This window comes from Plectrocnemia conspersa, unplaced genomic scaffold (genome assembly GCF_051122295.1).
Source record: "Plectrocnemia conspersa isolate PC_06_02 unplaced genomic scaffold, ASM5112229v1 ptg000010l, whole genome shotgun sequence".
NCBI lineage: Eukaryota > Metazoa > Arthropoda > Insecta > Trichoptera > Polycentropodidae > Plectrocnemia > Plectrocnemia conspersa.
Genome location: NW_028277174.1, coordinates 8456907 through 8477500, shown reverse-complemented (window position 1 = coordinate 8477500; position 20594 = coordinate 8456907). Strand labels below are relative to the sequence as shown.

Sequence of the window (20594 nt, the reverse complement as noted above, 5' to 3'; positions counted from 1 at the left end):
ACCTAATTGAACTTCTTTTGTGATTTGTCTAACTATGATTGGAACTGCTGGAAATAGTCTCATTGTTTCTTTGATGACCAATTCTAAGTAATTCATTTTTGCAAAGTCGTCTTTATCTATAGCTCGGTTTGAGTCACCATAAATTTCTCTTAATCTAAAAACAATAACCATAAATCAAAATATGTGTATGTATTATATATGAATTTATGCGATAGTCACTTACTCTTCAACAACTTTTTGTTGAATGTGTGGCAAGTAAGCCAAAATCGAAAATACGTAGCAGATTTCGTGAGATGAAGTATCATTTGCGGCTATGGTCAAAGTGTCTACTTCATTTCTCAGTTCTACGTCAGTAAAATTGTTTGCAATTTCTTTGGATTCGATCATGGTATCCAAAAATGCTTTATATTTGCTACCCTCTAAAAAATTAAAATTTGCTCAAAAATTCGTTTTTTAAACCATTCAATTTAGACATACCGGAATATTCAAAATTCTGTTTGATGGCTTCTTGTGTCTTCTGGAATTCTGCTTTCCTCAATTTCACAAACTGAAAAGGTTTGTTGTTGTTATTATCATATTATTTGATTTTTCCTAATTATACTTTTTGTTTTTACCTTGTCTGTAAAACTGTGTACAATTTTGAGATTCTCATTTTGAATTTTAAGCATACCGGTAAGTCTGTATAAAATATTTGGTTGTAACCAAATTTGGAACATTCGCGTGTAAATTAACTTCATGGCGGTGATTCCTGCTTTGACATACGATATGTTTTGATTATTTTGAGCGTTGACTTTTGCTCCCATGGCAGTTTCTAGAATAGTAAATATAGACAAATATTGAAACGAAGTTTGGAACATATTTTTAATTAAATCAAGCACTTTTTATTATTGATTATATTTCGAGTATAAAAGGAAATAAAAATAGTATACCGCATATGACGTCCAAGGTGCATAGACTGATGTACTTGAAAATATCGAATTGCTCTTTTCCCACTTCCACAGCCATTTTATTAACTAATATCTGACTTTGTTCAGAAAAAGTTGACACAAAGCCATCCAAAACTTTTTGGTTAAAACAAGGCGAAAGCATTTTCCTGTGACGTTTCCAGATTGGCACTGTAACATGAATGAAATATTAATATTTATAAAATATGTAAAAAGCTAATTAAGATACTCAAAATTAATTTTAATATAAAAATAGCTCACATGGTGCTGTGATAAGTCCTTGTCCTATCCAACTCTGCATGAAATGATAGGCTCCTGCTTTGTCGATTTCGGTTGTTAGGACAGTTTCAGCAGCTTTCGGATCAGTCAATGCTAAAAATACATTTTAATTTAGATTTAAGATTACTAACTATAAGTATACAGATAAAATAAATAAATTACCTATGTATAGTTTTGGTCCGAGCCACGTTTTGCATACACCATCTCGTTCAAGACCAACAGCGAATAATTTTTTGATTATAGCTAATATGTCTAAAATATAATATTTATATTTGTATTAAAATTGTAATAAAATTGTAATACAGTGTAGTGTATAAAAACGACAGTTTCATTCAATGTCATATCCAATAAAGAAAAACGACATCATTGTAACGCTTTTAGTAAATTAAATGCTTCTGTTTATATATGTATGTACATGCTATTTATACATTAAAATAAGTGTATGGATGTTTGACTAATATATTATATTGATTAAGTGTAAGTATCTATGTATAAATTTATTTTAAAATAATGCATTGTTAATTTAATATCGATATTGAAACTTAATAAAAAGTTCTAATGATATTATATATATATCAAAATAAATTATAAATTTATTGCAAAGAAAATAATATATTAAACTAGTGTGGCATAATACTGTGTATTTTATAAAACTATATTTTTTAGTTATACTATAGTATAACTTAAATTGATTAATTTTTGTTGTTCTGTTCCAGTGCAGCATTTTTTGGATATTTTTTCAAAGAAATTTATGAGTTACTAGCTTTTGATCAAATTTTTGGATTATATTGATATATATTATACAATTTTGCAAGATTTTGGTATAAATATTATTAAACACAATAATTTTAAAATATTTAATTTAAAAAATATTCACTGTCACTAAAATTATATTTATATGTGTATGATTGTCTCTAGGATATTTATTTGGGATCTTACCTTTTGTGTTCCCTGCAAACTGATGCGCGTTTCCTATAATTGGTAGTTCAGGCATTCCCGGAATCAATTTTGCCAGTTGGTACATTCTCCTCCGGGATATCTTAAATAAAATAAACGACAGCAATGCTACCACAATCGATCCCCAGACGAATATTGGTAGTAATAGTGCCATTTTCTATTAATGAAGTACAAAAAAATCATTATAATATATTTTTACTGTATATACTATTAGCACGTATTATAATGAATTTTTATAAATTTCATTATTGGTACCGGAAAATTTCCATTTTCAGTTCTTCTGTACAACGATTTTTCATTATTTATTTATTAGTGAAGCATATCAGTAAAAATGAAAAAAAATATAATAGGAGGACGTAAAGACTTTGTTTATTAAAATATTTGATTAATTTAAATTAATATTTAATAATAATCATGCATATAATTCTTTTTAATTACTATAAATCAGATTTCAAGCTTAAAGTTAAAAAAATGTATGTAAAACTTTTTTTAATATGTAATAAAAAATATTTTGAATTCAGATATTAAAAATAAAGTAAAAGCTTTTTTAATCTAATTTTTTTAACAGTTTTATTATAATCAAAAAAGTTTTAAATTAGCATACATGTGGTTTTTAATTAATATAGGTAAAATAAAACTAGTTTTATTGTTACTCTTATGTGTTATAGTTCGCAAAAGTAGTTATTGTGAACAGAATTTAGCTAAAAAATTCGAGTTTTGCAGTTTAGAATCGATTGAATGACTAGGGTTAGATTTATTTGGTAAATATCAATATACAATAATTAAGTTTAGTATATAACGAATTTGTTATTATTAATTATGTATTATATAGAATTTTTTAATTTTCTATTATAAAAAATGTTGTAATGTTATAATTTAAAGTATTTAAAATAAGAAAACTGACTAGTTAAAAATTTATTTGTTTTACTGTACTTATTTAATATATACATATATCAAAAAAGATAAAAAAATAACTAATTTTATTTCATAAAATATGCTTTCAAATATAAATATTAAGAAAATAGTAAATATGTCTTCCATTTTCATTATTTATTCTACTAATTTTTATTTCTATTGCAAATACATACAAATACATAGAATATTTTCTAATATATAACATATTCATATTAGGTTTAAATATGAAGTAAAAATATATTTTCATAAAAAAATTTTAAAGCAAAAATTCTCCAGTTCACCAATATGTTACAAATAAAATATAATACGTGCTCTAATTTTTATATAATCAAAACTTACTTAATTTTATTTTATGTGTTTCGGCACAGTTTCGAGAAAATCGGGGAAAATATCACGAAAATTTGCGAGAGACTTCGACGCGCGGGTCGACTCTTTCGCAAAACCAGACGATTCTACCCCGAGGGGAGCTCGTAATATACTGATCTTTTTAACCGACATTTCCAGCCAAGTCATATTTTATTAATTGCCTTATGCCGCATGCATGTTCACAATAAGGCGTTTGTAATGTGCGGAATTACAGATAATTGCAGTTTTCCTAGTGCACGAGATCAGATGACGCTTTTCTGTTTTGATCCGATGTCAATGACGAAAACCATGGTTACTGATACATATCTAAAACAAAATTTAAATAAATAACTTTCTTTTGGTTCATTAGATATGTAAATATATTTAATACATATTTATTTAATCAATAATCGACCCATAATAAGAATGACGCCGAAAATCTCAATACAGGAAGCAGAATGCGGAAACACTACATTATACCATTATAATATAGTTGGATGCTTGAACTCAAGGAATAGCTTAAGGTACGTTAATAATTATTAATGGATGCTAATGGTTTAACTGACATTATTTATTTTATGTTCTAACATTACAAATAAACATTTTATTAAAGCACATGTCGCATTGAACATTGATCTTATTATTTCTAACACAATACTTATGTCATATATTTTTAAAATCTAATATATTAATTCTACCTGTTGACATATCAATTGACTGTATATAGATATATACAAACATAATTATTTAACTTGAGCGTATTTTACTATGACGCATTTAAAATTATTCACATTATTTTTTTGACACAATATTACATTTACTAAGACTATAATATTTAAAATGGCCTATTACATATTTAAGGCTCTTTTAAAAGAATCATTTGTAATAAAATAAATAATTTAATTATATTTTAACACTTTACCGACCGGCAGTTTCACTACCAGACTTACGCTAAATACCGGCACCTTTTCGCAAAACTTCGCGAATTTTACCTTTTTTATTTAAATTTATGTATCTTTTGATACGGTCCGAATATTTCGTTGAATTTTTCTAGACATGTTATAAATGTATCAATGCATCAATTCAAGTTATTATTAGATGGTTCTCAACATGTGGTTCGCCGGAAATAAAAAATAATTATTACTTTTCCTGATTATTAGATTTTTAAAATGATTATCTTGATTTTAAAATTATAAAAACGAATAACCTAGAAATTTTAATAAAAATAATTTAAATTTAGCTAACCAGCGGTTCTCAAACTTTTTTAAATTTGTAAAAACTTTTTTCAAACAAACTTTTCTTTTGTATTGTGACATTTTTACTAATACGAGTTTACTGATGTATAATTCATTTGCAATAAAATATTCACTAACCGTTGTAATTCACTCCATCGTAATATGAAATTTTCCAGGCACATACACACATAATTTACATTGTCTTTCACGTGTAAATCACTTTTCACAATAACTAGTTATATAATGAATGTTTAAAGTGTCTCGATTTTTTACTGTTTTTCACAATTGCAACAATATTACCCCATATCGTTTATATTTGGTTTCAAATATTCGTAATTTTGCATTTTTTAGATATTCTGGTAAAACCCGATTCTTCCTTATGGTACCACAGATGCTATTTTTTTTCATATATATTTTTTTTGCTATTTCAGCACTTATAATAATCGTCCATATAAAGATGATGCCATTTGTATTTATTGTCTGATGTTAGATGTGATATTGAATCTTGTAACGAAATTCTAGGTCCTTAATATATATTTAAAATTTTGATATGTATCCTGACACTAATTCACATACCATTCTTATCACTATACCGTACTTTGTGAGCTTACTGGGGTTGTATACGTGAAAATTTAATCTTCCACACCATGGGATCATACCCTCATCCAGAGATGTGTTTTGGCTTGGTTTGTACATCTTTTTTAATCTTTCGGAGAAATAATCAATTATTTTTTGTACTTTGAACAGTAATCTTACATTATCAGGAACATTTTCATTATTGGAAAAACGCAGGTAACGTAATATTTGATAAAACCTATTTCTACTCATGGTTTTTGTAAATATCAAGGTTCCTATTAGTGGATTTATTGTCTAATACAGGTGTAATGAGCCTTTTTTTACCAGGCCCATTAGCAATATCAACTCAAACCAATTTTTTAATTCTGGTACCGTTACATCCACCCATTTTTTAGATTTTATTTGCAGTTTGTATCTGTTGATGTGTTGATTATGGTGTATATTCGTTTATTCTGCAAGAACGGGAAACAAGTCATCTTCAATAAAGTTTTGTGTCTTGTAAAGTGTCTTCTAAGTATTTTTCTTGTTCATCTTCCTCATTGCTCATGAGCATCATAGCATGTGGACGATTTCTTTCATGAACAGAGGAGTCTGAATCACTATCACTATTATTTTTATTGTCACTTGGAATATCTATATATATTTAACACTATATTAAATAACATAAACTGTAATTATTTTCACGTAGATTCTACACTCGTATCTAACTAAAAAACTATGTTTTATAAACAGTTCGTAATATTTTTCGAATATTCACTCGAGCACACGAAAACCAGATGCACTTCACACGATAGTATAACTTAAACTTAATTCTTATCCATAAGTTTTTATGTGTATCGTGCTAATAATTCAAAAATAATTACTCGAAAAAATTCCCACTTTCTAAAATAATGTGTCACTGAGATTCGGTATTTCCAGTAAGCCAGTATTATCTGAAGGGAGATAATATTTACTCACAAAAAATATGTTGGAATTTCCTTATAGCAGGATAGAAAAAAATACAATAGAATCTTACTAATCTGACAATCTTGAGATTCTCAGTAATCCAATACTATCTAATGGTTAATGATATGATAAATTTTTAGTGTCTTGTACTTTTTATATATGTACATCGTATTTTTTAATTTTATGTAATTTGACTTTATTTCTAAATAAACCCATTTACCCAATAAATTATTTTTAAATATACATATTTATATGTTTGTGTATAAAATATCATATTTTTTCTTTTTTTACACCGTCCGAAAAAAAAGTGTGCTGGATAAAAGTTTTTAGAAATTTGAAAAAGTTTGAGAATCGCTGGTTACCTCAATTTTAATTATATTTATTTTAATTCCTAGATTACTTGCTTTTATAATTTTAAAATCATCAATCAATTTTAAAATCTAATAATAAGGAAATGTAATAATTAATTTCTATTTCCGGCGAACCACATGTTGAGAACCACTTAATAATGGCTTGAATTGATGCAGTGTTACATTTATAACATGTCTAGAAAAATTTGTTGAAATATTCGGACCACATCAAAAGATACATAAGTTTGTCTGGTAGTGAAACTGCCTGATGAAAGAAATATAAAATATATTTATAAAACCTTCGCATTTGTCCAAATATAATTAAAAAAAAAAAAATTAAAATAAAATGAAAATTCATACATTTATTTAGTCATCTCTTAAAACAAAAGCAAATAAAACACTAAACATATATTTTTAATTTGACATGGAAACGAAAACATACACAGGACGCCAATTGGCGTCTGCGGTGTTTAACTTTCGGCACACTCAGGACGCCAATTGGCGTGAGCGGTAGATAAAGTGTTAACAATATTATTGAATATTTTACTTCTAAGTAATATAAAAAATATTTAAAGAAAATGTTAACATGTAATATAATTGATAATTTTAATAGAGAATCATAGAAAGAGTTATTAATTTCTAAAATATTTATATATATGTATATACATTTTAAAATGATTTTCTCGAGCTGTATAATTTATAAAAATTCAATTTATTTATATTTTATAGTAAATTTAATTTTTTTAGGTTTAAATGGTACCTCAACGATATTTCGATTATCCAGATTTATTTTTGTAATGAAAAATAATTTTATTAATATAAGCGAATATTTCGTTTATTTCATACAAAAAAATCATTATTAATTAGTTTATTATTAATAACCTTCGTAATTAATTTTTTTATTTTTACAATTTTCCAGTTTTATCCCAAAGCCAGATATAAGCGGATTTTTTCAATATCTTTATATAAAGTCAATATTATATTTACATAAATAAATGTTATATTAGAATCATTAATTCTTCAAGCACTCATTTCTATTAATTTAAAGCAAATATAATCATATTATCTAAGCATATTCATGGAACATTGATTAATAGTACAATATACATAGTTAGCGTCAATTATATTTTTCAGTTGCATTTATTCCACTTCTGATTATAATTCATCATTTTTTATGCATTTACATTATTAAGATATATCTTTGAACCTTAAATATATAATTACAATTTTCTAGTAAAATTTGGATAACGCTATGTTTGCAACCAATTATCAGATAGTTAACGATGTAATATACATTATTCTATGGTTTTTAATACTATGTAATAAAAACATATTATACAATAATTGTTATTAAAATATAAAAAAATAATATTATTTATAATTTTAAGTATACAATTATTATTTTTTTTTAAATTAAAGTCGTTCGTTTAAATAATATTTCCGTATTTTGGATTTGGAAAATCGATCTATTTTGCTCTTTCATTTTTTGACCACCAAGCGAAATAAACATATTTACCTTTAAAATTAAAAACTATTCTAGACTAGCAATGAATAGTCTGTAAAATTTAAAAAGGATAAAAAAAAGTATTTTTGATGATTTTTAAATTGTAAAAAATTATTTAAAAACTAGAAAATAAAACAAGAAAAATGTCAAGTTATTTAATATATAATATTTTTAATGAATGCGTTTCGAAAATATTTTTTTGATGAAGTTAATATTATTATATACAATATGTTGTTGCCTGCTGTTGCTTGTATTGCTTCTAGACTTGCAGGCAGTTATTTTGCACTTTTCGATCATAATATTTATTTATTAAAATTAAAACGATCGTGACCATACAGGTTAATCTAATGCATCACGATGGCTAAAAATATAAAACATACATACATCTAATAATAAGTAGAGACGACTTGTCTCTATCTATACGTAGATTTACGCTAATGGGTACTACCGCACGTCGTCGTCGGACGACGACGTAGTAATAAATAATTTATTTATTTATCTAAAAAAAGTATTCGCTCACTAAAAAATTAGAATATTGTTCTGTTGTGTATTATGTATGAATCTAATATTTTATTAAAAACATAAATACATATTATATATACATTCAAAAATTAAAATTTGTAACTGATTCTCTGTAAGCTTACTGACATACACATACACACGTTGGCGGAATTCTAAGAAGAATACGTCACAATCTGAAACATGTCTTGTTAAATACCAGAAATAATCAATAATTATTCATCATTGTTAATTGATGCGTTACACCAAGTCATAAAAAGCACGCACGATTAATAAATATTGAATTATTTATTTTTTATATACGTAATGTGAAATACAATTGAGAAACGCAGGTATATTATATATGAGTTGTATTGACGCCGGAAAACTCGAATAATGCGGAAAAACAGGTGCGAATCAATTAAAAAACAATAAAACTGAAGTTAATGTGAATGTTAAGGCTAACGCGAAACTCAACGCATGAAGAAATTATCGTTTTTTATTTTATTTATTTAAAGAAATATGTTTCTAATTTTAATTTAATTAAAATATATTGCTAAATTGAAGCTATGTATTTTCCTCAAAAGGTTATTTTGACAGCGTAAAATACTACATAGTTAATAAAATGGTGAAAATAGCGTCAATAATATGAAACCGTGACAATTTTAGTTAAATATAAATTTGTTTTCATTACATTTTTGCTTACTTATTTAATTATTATTTTGACAAATGCTTTTCTTTTAGTTAAAAACATAATAATTTTATTTTATTTTATTATACTATATTATTTCCACATTAGCTCTTATTAAATTAAATTTAATTACAAGAAAAATATTGAGTATATAAAATAAATACATTTTTTAAACAGGAAAAACAACAAGTCTAGATCTAGAATGTACTTTTATATTTCTATATTGTCAGCTTGAAACTCCAGTTTCAAGCTTACAATATAGAAATATTCATTGAAGCTTATATCATCATAAATATTATTAAAAAATGTTTTTTAGTAGCAGCAAGAAGTTATACTATAAAGTATATTGAAATACTTCTAAGAATCGAAGCGGTTATATAATAGTTAAATATATTTTTATTTAATAAACAAATATTTTACTGTTCTGATTATTATAAAACAATATTTAAATGATCGCTCTTTCTTTCTCGCCATGAAACACTAATGTTTTTCATCTAAATCATATGTTAGAGTAATTTTTGTAAAAGTATTATAATTTTTTTTAGATTCTTATTTGTGGGTAATACATATGTATTAATTAGAGTGCGCACAGAAAGTACTTTTTTTAATGAAAAGGATTTTTTCAATAACAAATTTATCTTACAAAATAATCTTCATCAACAGATACAACCTTCTTCAATTGATCAGGCAAATTTTTAATCCTATGTTTGTAAAAACTGACTGTGAATTAAACAATTCAGAAATAAATGTTTTAATTAAATTTTTGATCATCTAAATTATGTAGTAGATACTTAAATAAATGATAATCTGATGGTGCTATATTGAGAAAATATGGAGTATTTTTTTCTCGTGTGATTCTCGCAGTTTGAGGCAGGCGCGTCGCCTTGTTCTCGTCGCTTAGTGCGTGTGGAACACACGCGTCTTGTTTCCATACCTTTCCAATATTTTTAAGCTTATTTGAATACCAGACCATGAATATCCTGTCTTACCTGTTAACTCCTGAATCGACATCTCTGTATTGGCTCAATTTCTGCAGCTATAAGTCATCATCGATGATTTGGTGCCCCACTTCTAGGCTTGTCTTCCAAACAAAAATTTCCAGATTTAAATTTTTTAAACCATTTTTAAAATGACGAACCAGTAAAACTTAAACTTAGACGGCACAAATGTTTTTTCATTTGATCATTTATTTTACGTCTCTATTTACATACATGTTAATTCTAGATGCCACAATCGTTTAAGTTAAGCTAAGTCAGTTACTACATTTTTCAAAGAAAATAATTAAATATATGTATTTTTCAAGTTACTAGTTAAAACATGACTTATGTAAATATTAAATAAAGCGATAAAATCATCTTGTTAATCAACATCGATAAAAATACATTGTAAGAGCGAATATGTAATATATCAATTAAAAAATTAAAAACGGATAGTTTAACGCTAAACCCGGATATGCGTCTTATCTCGGGAGAATCCCTCTTGATTATTAGTTTGTTTCACTTTTAGTTCGAACCGTGATAAATAATTTAATTATAGTTGCCGCTTCAATCGCTATAATTATGATTAACATACCCGCTGATACATAAGTAGATCTCCGTGACAACTGACCCAGCTAGCCAGAGTTTCTCAAACACAAACAAAATAATAATAAAAACATTAGTTCAAGTTCATGTTCGTAATATAATACATTATATTTACATATGCGAGTTTTCTAGACACGACATTGATCTATGTTAATGCTTAAGCATTACCAGTAAACTATAAACAATTAATATTGCTCTAATGGTGGGTAGTTTTGCGCAATTATAACCCACTGCTTAATTTTGTTTGTTTATTGCTTTTTAAATACTCAACTGGAACTGACATGATGACAACGATTGGATTTTCCCGTCTCGCGTAACTGTCGGTTCAAAGTGTTAGTATGCATTGAACGAGACATTAGTTAATAAAATACGAAGTATTTTATTAACTTAGTTTTTGAACAACAATTATATTATTTAAATTAAACAACTTAAATTAATTTTTTTACTATATATATATATATGAAGAAAAAAACTGTAAAAAATACTATCGTAAAACCTAGGAATGTGTTAATGAGGAAAATTTATACTTATCCTCTACTTATATTTTTACCAATGCCACCTCCTATATGAGAAGTTGTCGATGACGATTTATTACAAGACAAGTTGTCAGTGTGCTCTTTTTAATATTACATATCATGTATTTTTTTTAATATAGATTGAATAGAGACGTTTTTTTTGTTCAATTATCTAATATTTGACGTCACTTAATTTATTCATACTTAAGCGTAAATAATGTAAATATAATTCGTGATAATTTCATCTACGCATTATACTATAGCAATTATTTTAATTATGTAATTTGATCTTTTGACATGTGATTTTGTGTATAAAAAGATAATAAATAAATAATTAAGATGTTTAAATAATTTATTACAATACATATTATTTTTTTATCGGCACGCGATGTTACAAAACTGTTTCATTAGTATGTTGCTAGAACACATAATTATATTTCCAGATGAATAATATTTAATAATCTGGCAGAATTGGTGGGCAAGTGCAGACCAAATGCTTATCTCCGTACATATCGTCGATTCTTCCAACGGTTGGCCAGATTTTTGTATCCGCCTTGACGAAAGGCTATAATATAATAATAATTTATATTATTAAAATAATTTATATGTACTTATATATTGACTTATTTAATTATAAAGTATAATAATTGTAACTTACAGCCGGAAAAGCAGCCTGTTCTCTAGAGTAAGGTCTGTTCCATTCACCCGATATTACGTGCCCTTGAGTGTGCGGAGCCATCTATTGAAAAAAAGAAATAAATAAATATACATTCTTCAGATCCGATAAACAGAAAGAGACAATTATTATAGCAAGCGAAAAAATTACACTAATTAAATCACTATAATCACGAACACTCATAAATAAACAATTATTTTGAACCTTCAACGGATTGATTCTAATGTCCATCGTTCCGTCTTCTATTTCCTTGATTTCCTGCCTGATGTAAATCATTGCTTCACAGAATCTATCCAGCTCTACTTTGTCTTCAGATTCGGTCGGCTCTATCATCAGAGTTCCTGCCACAGGCCATGACATTGTGGGAGCGTGAAAACCTAGAAATAATTAGAACATAAACGGATGTCATCTAAAAACATGTTAATCTACAAAGTAATTTGCTGACGTATATAATGAGATAACTAGAGGTCCCAGAATACTTAAAACAGTTCCGGGTTTAAGAGATTAAGCCTCATATTTAAAATTGTCCGGTAAAATTGAAAAGTAATTTTTACTATTTGTATTTAATTGAAAGCGATTTAAAAACAAACCCATAGTGAGTCTCTCAATAATTGTAAACGATGTCTCGGGTAGGATTATAGTATTTTTTAAGTTAGTTTATTAATTGCAAAATGTATAAAAATAACAGATAATTTTAATCTCAATTGATATAACATATATGTTTTGAACTATGATGAATTAAAGAAATTTAATGCTTTATTTATGTAACTAAAAGGATCCCCCCCCCCGGCTGCTATTTGAAATAAAGATATAATTAAAAAAACATGTAATGACTTCTCAAGATTATCTTATCTACAGTTACTTGTGTCGTGTCTTGTTTATGCTTGTTTCATTACCATAGTCCATTAATCTCTTGGCTATGTCGGCCGCTTCGATGTTAGCCGTTTTCTTAAGATCTCTAGTGTCAATTATGAACTCATGAGCTACCAGTCCGGTGTCACCTTTGAAAAGTGTCTTGTAATGGCTTTCCAAACGTTTCGACATGTAATTGGCATTCAAAATAGCCACTTGTGTAGCTTTTCTTAAACCACGTGGACCCATCATCTGTAAAAATAATGAATTATTATATATTATAATACGCTTCAACATATATCTGGAAATTCTGAACATCCTTATACATACTTATACTATATAATAATAATAATAAAATAAATTCATTGAGTGTGAGACTGTATGGCATAAACAAATAAAATTTTATGATAAGACATATAAAATGTTATGAGTTTAATTAGTTTTTTGTTGAACCAACATAAAATAACACTTTATGCTTTTCTATATAAATCATTAAATAACTATAAAATATAATAGTTCAAGTCGCAAATGAACATCGTTAATTACTGCATTATATTACATCACTTAATATTCATTTTATTTATTAGCATTTTTGTTGCAATGTTGTATTATATATAATTAAGTTTTTATATTTAACAAATATATGTTATTGTTGCATTCTAATTAAACTATTAAATCATATTTCTTAGTTATTTATCATGCTAATTGATATATAACTAAGAATATAAATATATACTTTCTATTACCAAACAGTTTAAATCATATATAGGAATTTTTAATAACGTTATAAATTTAAATTTTTGGTTATGTATATATTAAACAAAGCCTATTATTAAACTAAGTGACATGTTGATATGATTAAAAATACTGTCGGGGTCATCAATTCAACCAGGAGGGTAGAGGGATTAAATCGGCTTGTCTAAGAACGGACAAAAAGTTTTTGAAGAATCTGAATATTTCCAGTTTCGTCATGTGATACGAAGACAGGCTTTAAATATCTAAGACAAAAATGGTTTCTAGGTTAAAATGGGACACCAGCGTGAGAAAAGATGTTTGCAGATTAAGTCACAGTACTTGCATAAATTAGAAAAATTAAAAGTATCCGTCGCAAATGCCCTAAAAAAGGATAACATATCCATTTGTGTTTGCCATACAAAATGGCCGATTATAATCTGCTTTAGCAGTTAAAAAAATATTCAAAAACCACCCTTTTGGAATTGGTTTACCCAGGGGGGTGCAAAGGGGTGCAATACAAAAATATCATATGCAGGGGGACAACCACCAATCACTTCCTCAGACACTTTTTCATACTTTCGCAAGCATTACTACTGACTAGGGAGTGCGTTGGGCAAAAATTGACTTTCGGTACTATCGGTATAATAAAATTAAATACCGATATTACTGCAAAAAATAGAAAAATGGGAAATACCGGTATTTACTGTTTTTCTCGCGATAATACCGGTATTGAAAATTCGGGTATTATTGCAAGCCCTACTACTGACATCCACTTCGGAGCTAAAGACATTATAATTTCAAGAGCTCTCATATTTTTTTTGCAAAATCATAATTTTTCAAAACTTAGATAAAATACTAAAAAATTGTCATTTAATTATATTTTTTAATGTATTATAATACTTTGTATTAATTCATCTAAAGTAAAAAATAGTTCTATATTTTATTTATAATAATGGATATAGAAATGTTAGGAAAAAAATAAAAAAAATATTATAGTGAAAAATTTAGTCTACTACTGATTTTTAATATATGATTTTATAATTTTTACAGTGTGAATATTTTGCTGCGATCAAACTTGCCACAAAGATTCAATAACTTTATTTGCTTATTTTTAATCATTTTATTATGATTAGAATATTTTTTTGTTTTAATCGAATTTTTCTTAATATATTAATAAAAAAATCAGAATTTAATAATAAATTATATAAAAATCACAATATTTTATGAACAGTAGATTAAATATTTGTGGTTTTGTGATTGAATTTTTTTAACGAGTAACTAAGGTAAATATTGTATACGTCACACATGGCCATAAAAAAAGATAAAAATGATCAAAAATTAAATTTAATATTTTTTTAATAACCATTTCATACAGACAATTTATCTCTTTCTGCTTTAATATTCCATTATTAATTTCTAATATTCAACTTCTGCTTAAATTTTATCTGATATGTACTGTACAATAATGATTTTTTAAGTATTAAGCAACATTTTAATACTGGACTTTATTGCAAATGAAAAAATCCAGTGATACAGTTGCAGTAAGCGAATCAATTTTATTAAAAAAAACAAATTTATATAACATTTAAATTTAATAAAAAATAATAAAATAAGTATTTGAAGAGTTTAATACCTTTATATAAGCCCACGAAATTGGTAAGATAGCTGACGATCCAAATGGAGCAGCACTGACAGAACCAAATGATTGGGCTTCATCTCCAAGATCAGCCAAAGGATTCACCACAGGATGACCAGGGAGGAACGGTGCTAAATGCGCCTTTCTATATTTGAAGCAATATTTGAGCATTATTTTACTAACAAATATGATCTAGAACTTACACTCCAATTGGCCCCATTCCTGGTCCTCCGCCTCCATGGGGTATACAGAAAGTTTTATGCAGATTCAGATGTGATACATCACTTCCGTAATCTCCTGGGCGACATAGTCCCACCTGAGCGTTCATATTAGCACCATCTAGATAAACTTGTCCTCCGTGCAGATGAACCAGTTCGCACACTTCAGCTACAGTCTCTTCAAATACACCATTGGTGGAAGGATACGTGATCATGAGACACGATAAGTTTTTGCTGTGCTCCTCTATCTGCAATACACATTTTTATAATTGTAATATTGAAGCAATGGCACAATCGAACGGTTGACTAACCTTATCTTGCAAATGCTTCATGTCGATACTGCCTTGAGCTGTCACACGAATAGGTTCCACTTTCATTCCAGCCATTTGAGCACTAGCTGGATTCGTACCATGGGCTGACACAGGAATGAGGCAAATGTTTCTATTTGCATCGCCTCTAGATTCGTGATAGCTTTTGATTGTTCTCAATCCAGCGTACTCCCCTTGAGCTCCGCTATTAGGCTGGAATGACACTCGATCATATCCTGTTATGGTGCATAAATCCTTCTCTAGCTCTTGGAACAATATATGATAACCAATGCTTTGATCTAACGGTGCGAATGGATGGATATCAGTGAAGTGTCTGAATGAACAGGGCATCATCTCAGTCGTTGAGTTTAATTTCATTGTACAAGAACCCTACAATAAATAATTTTGATCATTTATATAATAATAGTGCTTTAAAAAATTAACTTACCAATGGAATCATGGAATGCACCAAAGAAACATCCTTGTTTTCTAACTGCTTCATATAACGCACTATACGCGTTTCTGAATGATGCTGATTAAAGACTAAATGAGTTAAATAATGGGATGTTCTCTTAAAATCTGTATTTGATATGCTCTGCCTTGCAATATCACATGTTTTAACAACCTATAAAAATATATAGCAGTATTATTTTATATATATATTGTATATATGAGAGTACTAATTATATTATTATAAATACCTCATCTACGCATTTAGCATCAAATATCCAAAGCAGATCTTCTACGTCATTTTTAGTGACGGTTTCATCTAAAGCGATGCCTATAGTGTCATCAGCAAAGTATCTCAGATTGATGTTTTTATCCATAGCTCTTTTCTTTATTTCAGATACGGGTTCTATAGGCGTAACATGTAAAGTGTCGAAGAAAACACTGTTGGTAAGCTTGTGTCCTCTTTGTTTTAAGCCTTCGTTTAGAACGAGGGTCGAATTGTGAATCTGCTGTGCTATATCTTTGAGACCTAAGGGCCCGTGGTATACGGCAAACATTGCAGCCATATTAGCAAGTAATGCTTGAGCTGTGCAGATGTTTGAAGTTGCTTTATCTCTCCTGATGTGCTGCTCTCTAGTTTGAAGCGCCAATCTATAATTATATAATATAAGTTAAGTATTTGTTAAAAAAATATTTATTGTTAATGGCATACCTGTATGCATCATGTCCACTAGCATCTCTTGTAACGCCTATCATTCTTCCTGGCATGAGTCTCACAAGAGATTGATTGCAAGCGAAGAATCCAGCATGAGGTCCGCCGTATCCAAGGGGAACTCCAAGTCTTTGAGATGTACCTACAGCTATATCAACTCCAAATTCCGCAGGTGGACGTAAAAGCGTTAGAGCTAGTAGATCAGTAGCACAGCACACTAATGTCTAAAGATTACAGAGGCTTACTCAAGAGTTCATTCCAAAATACTTGTTTAAAATAATATACTTACACCATTAGCGTGTGCTTTTTCGGCAAGTTCAGAATAATCATGCACGTTTCCTAATGAATCAGGATATTGAAATAGAATTCCAGAAATATCTCTTTGTGAAAAATCAGCTTTCGATACATCACCAACGATGACTTGCAAGCCTAAAGCTGATATTCTAGTCTCGACTACAGATATTGTTTGAGGATGTAAGTTTTCTGATATTATCACCTTGATGCGTTTGTTGTGTCTAAAATATTTAGAGGTATACATAGAAATATGTTTTTAACAACTAATCACAAAAACTTTCGTTTATTAATTACCTAAAACATAGAGAAAGTGCCTCAGCAGCCGCTGTTCCTTCATCTAAAAGAGAGGCATTTGCCACTTCCAAACCAGTTAGATCACTTACCAAAGTTTGGTAGTTCAATAATCCCTCTAAGCGACCTTGTGCCACTTCCGGTTGATATGGAGTATACTGAGTCGTCCTTTAAAAAATACAAAATTACAAAAAATGCAAATAAATATTGATAAAAAAATATATTACCATCCAGGATTTTCGAAAATGTTCCTCATTATGGTATGAGGCACGCAACAATTGTGATATCCCATTCCAATGTAAGATCTCCATATCTTATTCTTTTCTGCTATTTCCCTAATTCTCTTTATAAGATTATATTCGCCTGAAATTGTTTATAAATATATTCATAAAACGATGTAAACATCAGTTTATCTAGTTATATCACAATATTGACTACGTTTAATTTTGTTATTGAAAGCAAACCTATATACGCATTAGTCTTATACACGGTGGTTTATAAGTCACTTATATATTTAAAAAAATATGCTCCTTCTATTTTTAATTTATTTTTATTAAATAGACAGTTATTGAAATTATTTTATTTGGGAAAATCATATTTTTGTAAAAAAAATTTTGAAAAATATTGCTAAAAGATTTTGCTGCTTTATCAAATCAATATAATCATTTACTTATAATTATCGCATCGTTGACCAGCATTACAGTTAGTAGAAGTATAAGTATAACGCCACGGTGGGATCAGTGCCCGGCGGATTGTTTTGATTTATTTGGAACATGGCTAACGGCAGTAGCGAACCAACAGTCGTTCGACAATCTTAGCGTTATGATTAAATTCAATGCTACAACATTATTGTAAGTTATTGGGCAGCTATTGTGGAAATAAATGCATTTAAAGGTATACATTGACTTTCACTGGTCCTTCGAAGCCATGTAAGACCGCCTTACTAGGCAGATCATGGTCGCAGGTGAGCAGAAAGAACACTAATATTTCCTCGAGGGGAGAAGTTAAGCATTTGATCTTTCGAGTCGAATTTACCGCCAGCATTGAATCGCTAGCTTATCTTTGAGGTGAAAAGTTAAAACACGGATCATTCCGGCCGTTTCATTTGTATCGAGCGAAAGCGTTATTTAATATTGTAGATTTTAGGCAGAGATGTTCCTTAAAAACGCCGGTCATAGAGAAACATTTTTTATAAAGAATTTCGCAGCTGAATAGGTAGATGCAATAAGTTTGGAGGTCTTGGAAGATACCGCTTTAAAGATCTAAATCACCGAGAATGATTTAAAATATTTTATGATAGTTTATTTGGCCGTGTAGCGAATTTTTTTTATTTTTGTGTTACGTTTTTCACAATGTTGTTACAATAAATAAAAAAAAACACGATAAAGTAATTCATGCGCACTTATATAGTATATACTACATAATGATAAATTGCCATTACGAACCGTCATATACTATATCACGTGTTTAAATAGTAACAATTATAATTTATTGATACTCACTAATGGGTTCATCAATGTCCATGATTTTATTATATCTGATGTTAGCTGGAACTGCTTGATTCGTCAATTCATCTAAACTCTATTTTTATATAAATATAATTATTAAGATGTAGTTTTAAATACATATTTTTTTGAATACCATACCTTGAATCCCAAAAGATCCATCATTGTTATAATGTCATGTTCCCTAGGTCCTATATGTCGGCTTGGAAAGTCTGCCTTATTAGGAAAGATTTTTTCTACGCTCTTCAAGTCTGTATGTATTGCATATTTTTGGTTTGTTATAACGCTCAGAGCCTTGGGATTATGATTTAAAGTTCTGATTGATTTCACTGCACTATTAGTTATTAATTTATACATATTGTTGGTAATTATATGGAAGTTTTAGAATAAATATGAACAGATGGATTCGCCACCGCGGCTATTATCGACTGTTCGCTTGATAGTTAATTCTGGGGTCAAACTATATCAAAACTCTCGTATTGTGTATCGTAAACAAAAGTCACGGTTTGTCTTCAAAGACAGATAACAGAAACTGAGAATGAATTTTTGAATCGTTGCGAACAATAACCACGTATGTACTAAATTAATTATGGCTAATTTTAATGAATCAGGTTTAATTATGTGGTTGTGAAATTTACTTGAAATATCTTTCAAAATTGTTTAATAATTGGTGTATTGCGAAACGGATATAACATTAAGAAAATATACTTCAAACTATTTATATCGATGTTTTATTTCAAGGTCATATCACAATTGCAATGTGAACGACTGTTATTCGAAAAGAGTTGAATATAAAATTTAGTGTATCTTGAAGTATTATTTTTAGCAGCAACAATTTTTTTATGTTACATTTGAATTGAAAAAAAACTTAGTGTTACACTTTAGTATATAAGCAATTAAAATAATGTTTTTATATTTTCTGTAGCACGATTCATAAAATAGCAAAACATATAAAAAACAAACTTATTTGAGTATTATATTTAATCCAAAATGTTGGATAAAAATATATTTAGCTTAAACTAAAAATAATTGAGAAACTCTGATATTGACTAAATTTTAATTATTTTATTGCATACTGTATAAATTGTTGGTTTTTTTGTTGATTTAATGAAATAAACTTATCTATGAATCTGTCTGTATAAGCTGTAGGAAACGCAGATTCTCCTCAAAAATTTACATTAATAGTATAGTCCATCCAAGATGTTAACGCTCATCATCATGTTGGAAGCATGCATGCATACATATACAGTTTTCAGCGAATTTGTTTACACCGATAGGAGAACGCTACCAATATTAAATCAGGGCTGTTTTAAGGGTAGGGTACATACATACGTTGGAAATTGAATTAAAAATTATATTGTGTTATATTTTTATCATAAATTATTGTTATGTTGTGGTATTTTGTAATCAATAAAAAAATTACTTTAATATTCTATTGGTATTTAAAAAAATATTGTATTAAACAGATATTCAACCTGGAGAGTGATTCCAAAACTTTTTTCATATTTTCGAGTTAAATATGTATATAAATTAACAAAATAAGCAAGAAAGTGATATTTTACATTTTCCTCAACAAATTA

At 28.1% G+C, this 20594-nt stretch overlaps 3 protein-coding genes across 3 annotated transcripts in view; all 3 read right to left on the bottom strand.

Annotated features, from left to right (window-relative positions):
* Positions 1–2331, bottom strand: part of LOC148230550 (cytochrome P450 4c3-like) — a 2824-nt gene extending 493 nt beyond the window's left edge. Inside the window, exons 1-7 of the mRNA XM_088195365.1 lie at positions 2163–2331; positions 1206–1316; positions 930–1115; positions 615–811; positions 460–547; positions 224–419; positions 3–154 (exon numbers count right to left, since the gene is read on the bottom strand). Coding sequence (XP_088051491.1) covers positions 3–154; positions 224–419; positions 460–547; positions 615–811; positions 930–1115; positions 1206–1316; positions 2163–2247 — 1015 coding nt within the window. The 5' untranslated portion in view covers positions 2248–2331. The remainder of the gene's footprint in view (positions 1–2; positions 155–223; positions 420–459; positions 548–614; positions 812–929; positions 1116–1205; positions 1317–2162) is intronic.
* LOC148230548 (uncharacterized) overlaps positions 1–20594 on the bottom strand; it is a 314285-nt gene that overhangs the window by 261576 nt on the left and 32115 nt on the right. The window lies entirely within an intron of this gene.
* On the bottom strand, positions 11675–19444 carry LOC148230549 (glycine dehydrogenase (decarboxylating), mitochondrial). Its single transcript, XM_088194612.1, has 15 exons — positions 19156–19444; positions 19012–19090; positions 17737–17872; positions 17513–17677; positions 17214–17439; positions 16925–17148; positions 16464–16863; positions 16211–16387; positions 15766–16152; positions 15440–15702; positions 15234–15381; positions 12910–13117; positions 12218–12390; positions 11996–12076; positions 11675–11902 (listed from the first exon to the last, which is right to left on the bottom strand). The coding sequence occupies exons 1-15, from the start codon at positions 19369–19371 to the stop codon at positions 11792–11794; spliced, it is 2994 nt and encodes a 997-aa protein (XP_088050738.1). The 5' UTR covers positions 19372–19444; the 3' UTR covers positions 11675–11791.

What these genes read in the sequence shown, in the direction of transcription:
- LOC148230549 (XM_088194612.1), bottom strand. Translation starts at nt 19,371, where the DNA reads ATGTATAAATTAATAACTAATAGTGCAGTGAAATCAATCAGAACTTTA. An exon ending in GGACATTGATGAACCCATTA is followed by an intron (nt 17,873 to 19,011) that starts GTGAGTATCAAT and finishes AAACAATTTCAG; the next exon opens with GCGAATATAATCTTATAAAG. An exon ending in ATTTTCGAAAATCCTGGATG is followed by an intron (nt 17,678 to 17,736) that starts GTAATATATTTT and finishes TATTTTTTAAAG; the next exon opens with GACGACTCAGTATACTCCAT.